The sequence below is a fragment of the Triticum aestivum genome, chromosome 7D (assembly GCF_018294505.1).
Source record: "Triticum aestivum cultivar Chinese Spring chromosome 7D, IWGSC CS RefSeq v2.1, whole genome shotgun sequence".
NCBI lineage: Eukaryota > Viridiplantae > Streptophyta > Magnoliopsida > Poales > Poaceae > Triticum > Triticum aestivum.
The window spans coordinates 135,169,507-135,178,398 of NC_057814.1; the positions used below are offsets into that span (position 1 = coordinate 135,169,507).

Below are 8,892 nucleotides of genomic sequence, written 5' to 3' on the forward strand. Positions count from 1 at the left end.
GCGTATGGGCGGGTTTCGCTTCCACCACACGTGTGGGCGTTAGCGTTGTCCAAAAAAGGACCAATCACATGATGCAAGAATTCCAAAGTAACCCAATTTTGAGAAGGGCAACACTCTGCGCCAGTGCACCGGCCGAATCTTTGGCCCGGTCAGCCCAAATCCGTCCGATCTATGCGCGCGTGGCCATTAGATCTCTCCCCGTCCACCCCCGCACCCATCATCAACCCCCCACGCAGAGAAAAGGAGAGCGCCGCCCCCGCCCTCTGCCGACGCGTGCTCGCCCTCTGCCTCCGCGCGCTCGGCCTCTGCCGCCGCGCGCTCGCCGGCCACCCCGGGCTCGCCGTCCCCATGGAGGAAGACGCATTGCTGGTCGCAAACGCCTTCATTTGTCATCGCAGCAAATTCCGCCGTCGGTTGTAGCAATTACCGAGGACGGTTGTAACAAAAATTATTTCAGGCCCTCGGTTGTAGTTCGTCGCACCATGGACGCCGACCGCACCATTGCCGGTTCCAACATCATATGGAAAACGACGGCATGGCTCACGGCCAAAAAAAGCCGGCAATAGCATTTTTTGGAGAGGGTTCCAGCAAAAACCAAATCTGGTGGAAGCTTTTGGACGGTTCCTTCCAGCAAACCCAAAAAGGCGATGGTAGCAAATTTGGGTGCCGGTTCCAGCAAACTCCAAAATGGTTGCAGCAGCAAAAAGGCATCACCGCCGTCGACCAGCACCGTCGTGCATGTATGTAGCAAAAAATGTCACCGGTAGTAGCAAAAAAAGGCTACGGTTGTAGCAAAAAGCATCGCTGGTCCAGCAGGACGAACTCCTATGGTAGCATTCCTGAACAAAATGCTACAACCAGCTGAACAAAAATGCCACAACCAGTGTTTTTAAAGGCTGGAACCAGTGGTTTCATGAAAAAGATGCAAAAAAGGAACATATTTTTGAAGAAAAAGCTTGAACAGAATGATTTTCAAAAAGATACAACCGGTTTAGCAAAAGATACAACCGGTTTAGCAAAAGCTACAACCGATGATCCACAAAGCTACAACCAGTTAGCATAAAAAGTTGGGCAGATCTTCCACAGAGCTCATCGCGAGGGAGGGGGGAGGAGGGTCGCCGGAGTTGCAAAACAGGGCCATGCCCAGCGGTGAGCTCGTGTTTTTTTCGTGGCCTCGGAGGTGCTCGCAGTAGCGGCCTCGGAGTTGTTTCCACGACAGCAAACTCACAGCCGGTGGAACGGGCAAGGCCATGGCTGCTGCGGGGAAGAGAGACAGAGAGGAGAAGCGAGATTGGGGAGGGAGAGAAACAGAGGAGGGAGAGGATAGATAAGTGCGTGGATGGATAAGAAGGGAAGGGGGGCGGTGCACGGGTCCCACGAGACACGTCCTGATGAGAGGAGCAGGGGGCGTTCTATCTATGTAGGTGCCGCGTGCGACCGGCCCAATATTCGGCCGGCACACCGGCCACAAACGTTTCCCTTTTGAAAACCGAAATTGCTTCACACACGACACTACCCGTGGACGATATCATCAGCAAGGAAAAAAACAATTCCTCTCCTGATGCAGCCTCGCTGTTGGCGCTGCGATCGTGCATGCATCGACCGTAATATATCGTTTGTATAGCAGCGTTCTTTGAGAACAAATCAAAACCTACCACGACCCTTGCGCCCTGATCGTACATCAACCAGCACGAATCGCGAAGCTGTGGTCTCCCGGTCTTTCTGGAAGAGTCGAGGCCCCAACCGTGCTCTCCAGAACCTTCTAAACCCTTCCCCATCCCCTCCCCCAAGAAATCTCTCCCGCTCCCCATTTACAAACCCCCCAGCATTTCGCACCCACTCCACTAGAATCCAAATTCGCAGCAGAGAGAAGAGAGAGAGAGAGAGAGAGAGAGAGAGAGAAGAGAGAGAGGGACCAGGACCATGACTTCCGCCGTCGCTCGCAGGGGTGCCGCGCTGCCCAGCCTCCTCAAGAAGCTGCTCGCCAAGCCGTCCGCGTCGGGTGCGCCCGTGTCCTTCGCGCTCCGTCCCGCCGCCGTCACCGCCGCTCGCCGCCCGTACAACACCCTGGGCAAGGAGGGCCGCCTCTACGACGACGACGGCTCCTCCTCCTCCTCCAGCGGCGAGAGCGGCAGCGAGTACGAGGACACCGACTCCGACGACCGCCGCCGCGCCCGCGACTTCTTCGTCCCCAGCTTCTCTCAGGGTATGCCTCCTCGCCTGTCCTGTTCGTGTTAACAACTTAACATCGTGGGGGCAAATCGGGGTTCTGATCAGCTTTTCTCGTTCTTGATTCTCCAGACGTGCTGGACCAGTTCGGCGCGCACACGAGCCTGGGCCGCCTGCTTTCTGCGCTGGAGGACGCCGCCGCTCCGACCGGCCTCTGCTCCACTGCCGGGGCGTCGCGGCTCGGACGCTGGGTGGCGAAGGTGGACGACGACGCGGTGTACCTCAAGGTGCCGATGCCGGGGCTGGGGAAGGAGCACGTGAAGGTGTGGGCCGAGCCGAACGGCCTGGTGATCAAGGGCGAGGGCGACAAGGAGCCCTGGGACGGCGACGACGACTCTGCGGTGCCGAGGTACAGCCGCCGCATCAAGGTGCCCGCCGACGCGTTCAAGATGGACAAGATCAAGGCCGAGATGAAGAACGGCGTGCTCAGGGTGACCCTGCCCAGGCTGAAGGAGGAGGAGCGCAAGGACGTGTTCCAGGTGAAGATCGAGTAAGGAGGCGAGTCGAGTAGTCGTACTAGTAGTACTCATGGAAGATGGATCGAGTCGAGTAGTGGTAGTGCTCATGGAGGATGGCCGGCGCGAGAGTGTGAGAGACGCCCTGTTGATGTGGTCATGTTTGGTGTCTTTCTGCCCTGTTTTGCTTCGTCGATCGTCTTGGATCGTGGTTTCTGATCGACTGGTGGTGAGATTTGTCGCGAACTCCGTTAATTTCCCAAGTATAGCATGAGATGAACTTACTTCGGTGGTGAAATTGGTCATGAAAGTCTGTTGATTTCCTCAAGTTTGGCATATGGTGAACTGATCTGGTGGTCCTGAACTTTGCTGACCTCCTTAAGTTTGGCGTGCTGGACTAATTTGGTGGTGAAATTGGTCATGAACTTTGTTGATTCTCTCTCAAGTTTGGCTTGATGAACTATTTTGAACTGTTTTGGTGGTGAATTTGGTCATGAACTAATGGTGATTTTCCTCGAGTTTGACGTGATGAACGGATTTGGTGGTGAAATTGGTCATGAAACTTTGCTGATTTCCTCAAATTTGACATGATGAACATAACTACTTTGGTGAAATTGGTCAAGAAACTCTATTGATCTCTGAAGTTTGATAAGGTGAACTGGTTTGGTGGGTGAACTGCTTGATTTCTGGCTTGCAGCCTTGTTATAGCTAGTCTCGCATGCCTATTTTCGCTGTAGCTTGCGCTGCTTTCTGTGTCCTGTGTGTATGTTTCTTCTGTTGATCTGTATTGGCCTGGCTTGGTTTTCCCAGACCTGCTCTCTACAAAACTGCTTGATTTTCTCAAGTTTGACGTGATGAACTGAGTTGGTGAACGGGCGGCTACTGAATTTGCTTGCTGTTCTGTGAAATTTTTGTGCTTGTCCTCTGTGTTTACTTGTTGTAAGAACAGTAAATGTTCAGTTTGTAGTTGTAGCGTTCTTGTGTGAAGAGCCATAGAAATGGGCGTTTGTATCCCACGCTTTGTGATTTTCTTTGTGATTGTGAGCTCATGTACATTGTACCGTGTGGATTACGGGCTTACGGCAGCCATGCCAATCAGCGTTTTGAAGAGCAAGTAAACTGAAGTGTTAACAACTGAAACAGGTTCATTCTGAGATTGGTTGAGAACCTAATGAGGACTGTCGTGAGCTGCTCCGTTGAGATCCCTATATGTGTGATAGGCTTTGGGATGAAGGCCTGCTGATCTCTGAGGCTCGTTTTGTGTGATTCCATATCCCTACTGGCTGGCATTGGCCAATGGCCATCGATATGGTATGCTGAAGGACACATGCTCAGTGTGCTGCAGCTTCGAAAGGGGATGCTTGCCGTAGGGGGTGGATCCTCTAAGCTCAAACTTTTCACTGAAAAAATTGGGAATGCTGCCAAGGAACTGGTCAAGAAATACTCAGCGGGGAATTAGGAGAGAAAAAAGCAACGAGGAATTAAGAATAAAAATGGTAAAAATGAGCCACCCAACCTTCCACGATAATTCAAGCTCCCTAGCCATCTGATCACGCTGAGCAACTCTTGTCGGGTACGCCTAAACAGTAATAAAGGGGGCCTCCGGGCAGTGCCTAAAAGCAACTCTAGCAGACCCCGCATCCCGTCGGCCCGCAAAACTCATTTGCAGTCCGTGGAAAACGGTCTTTGCGGACTGGCATGGACGACCGCAGATGCAACCCCCAAACGGACCCGTATAAAAGGATATTCGTGGAATATACTTTTTTACCGGTCGGCTTTTGCAGGGTCTGCTCGGGCACCGCCGTGTCGACCCGCAAACAAAAAACGCCCAATTCTCAAATTTGACATAGGTTCCCACAAATAAGTTCAAATTCAAATAACATAACACAGTTTACGCGCAAATAAAAGCCTCAGTTTAGTAGGACAAACGCAAAAGAGGGTCTTGCAAAAGTGACGACCACGTCCGACATAATCTTGGTCGATTTTCACTCCGCGCCATCGAGTCCATCTTGAAGTTCATCGCCACCACCGAATCCACCTTCGGCGCTTGTTCCAACTCCCGCACCAAAATCATCGACATTGCCACCATATGGAGCAGAGAAAACATCTCCAGCACTGTAACACGCACCGGCCGACGCAACCATTCTCCTCTTCAAGATTTCTCTCCTTGCCATATCATGCCATGTTTTGGTGAGTTCGTCCATGTCATTGCGGTTCATTGACATGATCTTGTTCTCTTCGGCGAGCAACTTGGATATGGCTTTGTTTTCAGCGGCGTACTCTTCTCTCCTCAATGGCCGCTTTGCGTAGCGCCTCTTCCTTGAGCAATTGCCACTTTTCTTGCTTCTCATTTGCCTTCTTCTCGGCCAACTCTTTCTTGATCTCCAATGACTTCAACAACATCAACTCATTTGATTGCACCATGACATCAATTTTCTCCCTCAAGCTCGATGCTTCTTGCTCTCTCTTCATCTTCTCCTTTGTCTTCTTGTCGCCATCGGGCTTGTTCAAATTTTTTGGGCCATCATCATCCTCATCTTCATCCATGTTTGTAAGTGAGCCTCTCTTCGGTGGGGATTCTTTGTCGATCAACTTCCACTTCTCGCACTTTTTGAGCAAGTCCCAACAATGCTCTTGTTTGAAGAATTTGCCTTCCGAAGCTTCCATTCTTTGTATCTATGTTGGGAATTTTATCCTACACAATGTGAACAACGTGAAATGATGCAATCATTTCATATGATGCAATATGATGATGCACAACTTGAACAAAGGCAAAACAAACTCACATAATCGGATTCCACGGTTCCACTTGGAGGTACATTGCGTACTTGCTCCAAGCAAGCTGCCCAACGGCTGCCCATAGGCTTGATCACCTCCCAACGCCCTTGAAGCGACCGAAATGTGCCTGGAGTCCTATTGGGGTACTTTGCCATCATGCGGAAGTATTGATCTTCGATCCTTTGCCAATACCTCTTGGCGGTTTGAGAAGTACCCGTGCATGCATCAAGAGACACCGCACTCCATGCATTGATCAGAACTTGATCCTCCAAGATCGTGTAGTTCTTCGATCTTTGGCTTTTCCCAGTTTTTGTTTGCGATTGCTCATATGCTTCCGCTTCGATCTCCTCTAATTCTTCCTCACAACCATGATCCGTTTCATTGTAGTCGAATGCGGCGAACGGGGCTTCATCAATGTCAACGGCGTTGGTGTCCAACAAGTTCACAAACTCGGTAGTTGCATTGTTCGAACCACCGCTATAGTGAACGACAACAAGTCACGAGCTATCGCAAAATGGCGAAAAGCAAAGAAAATTGCCATGACCGAAGATGCATACCTTCCGGCCATTTCGTCAAACACCTCGCTTGCGGGGGGAGCAGCATCGTCGGGGCACCTCTTTCAGGCACCTCTTTCCGGGGCGGAGTGAGCGGATGAAGGAGGTGGCTTCTTTGTAGCCGGAATCCTCTTCTTCTTGCCACCAGCGGCCTTGGCCACCTTCTCCGCCGCCGGCCAAGATCGCGCAGCAGCGTTGGCGCCCGGAGCGCGGGCCTTCGCGGAGGGGGCTGCCGGATTCCCGCCATGCATGACCACGTTGCCCTGTCGCTTGCGGGCAGGCGCGGCGTTGCCTTGGGCGACGGCGGGACCAACATGGCCGGCGACGAGATCCGCTCGAGGGGAAGGAGCGTGCGCGACCTCGACGGTGACGGGAGACAGCAGAGAGTCATCCATGGCGGCGAAGGACGACCGGTGAAGATGCACTGGAGCATGCGGTGGAGGGGCAATGGTGGCGGAGGGTGGGGGGGGGGGAACGGCCGCGCGGAAATGTCCCTCCCGCCAAATCTCGCTGCGGATAGGGGCTGAGCTCGGGTCGTCCTCTTAGCCCGTGAATCTAGAGGTCGGGGGAGATGTTTTGCCGCGCCCCGCAAAAAAAATTCCGGGCCGGGACGGGATGCGGGGTCTGATCGGGCAGGTTTTCCCGCCCCGACCCGCATTTTGGCGGTTATTTTGCGGGTCGGGGCGGGATGCGGGGTCTGCTAGAGATGCTCTAATAAGGGGTCTAGACAGAGCGGAAACGTCTGGCTCTCGGGTGTAATTACACCTGATTTTTTTAAATAGTAATTTGTAAGGAAGTAAAAAAAATCTATTTTTTTGCAAACAAAGTAGATTTATTGTTGCACTTTCATGTTACTGTGGATGTACAAAAATAAATTTGTCGCTATATACGAGGTACTGTTCATGCTATATGTCCTGGGAAATTGGTCATTTTTGCCAGAATTTTGTCAGAGAATATTTCGTTATGACAGAAACGATAGGTCAAGTTTGTTGGGAAAATGTTTTGGAACATTTTGACTTTTTCTGAACTTTTTCAAATAAAATTAGTTACCGGGTGTAATTACAACCATGTTCCAGAGAGTATTTTCTGTCATGACACCAAAAATGACCAGTGTAGGACGGGCTACATGGAGGCCGTTTTAAAAATACTATTTTCTATAGTGAAAAGAAAAAAATATCCCAAAAAAATATGTATATTTTTTTAAACCGTAGCAATATACTTCCATATGCGGCGTAGACAAAAAAAGACAAATACGTACATGAAATGGGCCATTTTTTTTTGTTTGGCCGGTATTTTATTTTGGGTAGATTGCGAATCATAATAATTTTGAACGAAAAATTCACAGACCCGACGAGAATATGTATAAGTTTCCACAGGATTTTTTTTAGGAAAACCTGGAAATACCAATTTTGAAATTTTTGAAATAACAGGCTCCATGTAGCATGTACTACACAACTTCGCACTCGTCCAGACACTCCTCTCTTTCTGCCAAATTTTGTCCAACTCATGGTTAAGCTAACTGTTCCTTTTTTGTTCAGAGCTAACCAAAATTTGGCAAGCCGAATATCTGGCATTTTTTTGAGAGAGAATCTGTTTTTTTTAGACGAACCGAATATATATATGGCAAAAGTTTGGGCTAAAACAGCGTTTTGAGGCCCGTGGGCCCAAACGATTCTTCAGCCCAATCCCGGTCCGACTCTGACACGCTTCCACTCCATTAAAAAGCCCGTTGTCCCTAAACCCAATCCCGAATTCCCCAAAGTCCCCGAGACAAAATCGCCCTCGCGTTAGGTTAGGGCGAGGCGAGAGTAGATTGGATTTCGAGCTCAGCACGCGGCGGCCATGGAGGACGAGGAGCACGAGGTGTACGGCCAGGAGATCCCCGTCGACGGCGAGGACGTCGACATGGGCGCCGGGGGCGACGACGCCGCCAAGGTTCGTGATGCGCCCGTCGCCGCCGCCGCGACTCGCCCTGCCCCTCTCTCCCGGTCCCGGACCCCAAACCCTAACGCCGGTACTGACCCTATTCGTGTCCAGCTGCACGAGCTCGACGAGATGAAGCGCCGTCTCAAGGAGATGGAGGAGGAGGCCGCTGCCCTCCGCGAGATGCAGGCCAAGGTCGCCAAGGAGATGCAAGGTCAGTACCGTGTCCGTGTACGGAACCTGTCGGTAGCAACTTTACTACCCGCATACGGGGCAGGGTGGTTGGGGGATTTCAGATCCGGGACACTAGTGGAACGTTTAGGTCTGGAGCAAGCGCTGGCCTCGCCCAGCCCAGCATGGAAGCCAATGGTTTGGTTCCTCGGCGAGCTCCCGTCGTTACCCAGCTTTTGACTTGCTTCCGTTCGCAAGGCTGGATCCTAACACGCCCTAGGATCGCCTGCTTTCTTGTTGCCCATTAGTATGGGTATGTTAACTAGCGTAGTAAGAGCATTACTAGTAGAACCCTCAAACCCTCAAATCCTTAAAGCAGTTTTAAGGGTTGAGAAGTGCCACTTTTTGACACTTTTAAGGGTTGAAAAACAGGGGCAAATACTAGAACCCTCAAACCCAACCCTTATAACGGAATATTCCGTCGAGCACCTCGGGCATTCCGTCGAGCACCTCGTGCACGACGGGCGGAGGGTCGGCGATTGGGGGCGCGGGCGCGGTCTTCGTCCGGGAGGTGGTCCTCTTCACGACCGGGGTCCCTTCCGCGGCGAGCTTGGCCACCGCAGCACCCTTCGGCCCAACCGACAACGTCTTCCGATGGCGCTTGGTGGTGGGCGGCTGCGGCGGGGCGAGGGAGGAGGCGGGGGCCAGGGCGACTGCGGGCTGCGGAGGGACGACGTGCTGGCCAGCACGCCGCCGCTTGGCGCCGAGGACGTGGGTGGCGG

General features: G+C 52.0%; 2 protein-coding genes across 3 annotated transcripts in view; both read left to right on the forward strand.

Annotated features, from left to right (window-relative positions):
- The first annotated feature begins 1,802 nt into the window (after positions 1–1,802).
- LOC123165397 (26.2 kDa heat shock protein, mitochondrial) lies at positions 1,803–3,048 on the forward strand. The gene is made up of 2 exons (XM_044583032.1): positions 1,803–2,206; positions 2,302–3,048. Exons 1-2 carry the CDS (start codon positions 1,924–1,926, stop codon positions 2,721–2,723), a joined length of 705 nt encoding a protein of 234 aa, XP_044438967.1. The 5' UTR covers positions 1,803–1,923; the 3' UTR covers positions 2,724–3,048.
- Positions 3,049–7,768: 4,720 nt separating this feature from the next.
- Positions 7,769–8,892, forward strand: part of LOC123165087 (polyadenylate-binding protein 2) — a 5,203-nt gene continuing 4,079 nt past the window's right edge. Inside the window, exons 1-2 of one of the 2 annotated variants that reach the window (XM_044582715.1) lie at positions 7,769–7,951; positions 8,054–8,153. In XM_044582715.1, coding sequence (XP_044438650.1) covers positions 7,859–7,951; positions 8,054–8,153 — 193 coding nt within the window. In that variant the 5' untranslated portion in view covers positions 7,769–7,858. Of the gene's footprint in view, positions 8,154–8,892 lie in introns of both variants that reach the window. The other variant, XM_044582714.1, reaches the window with a different exon arrangement.

What these genes read in the sequence shown, in the direction of transcription:
- LOC123165397 (XM_044583032.1), top strand. Translation starts at nt 1,924, where the DNA reads ATGACTTCCGCCGTCGCTCGCAGGGGTGCCGCGCTGCCCAGCCTCCTC. An exon ending in CGTCCCCAGCTTCTCTCAGG is followed by an intron (nt 2,207 to 2,301) that starts GTATGCCTCCTC and finishes TTGATTCTCCAG; the next exon opens with ACGTGCTGGACCAGTTCGGC.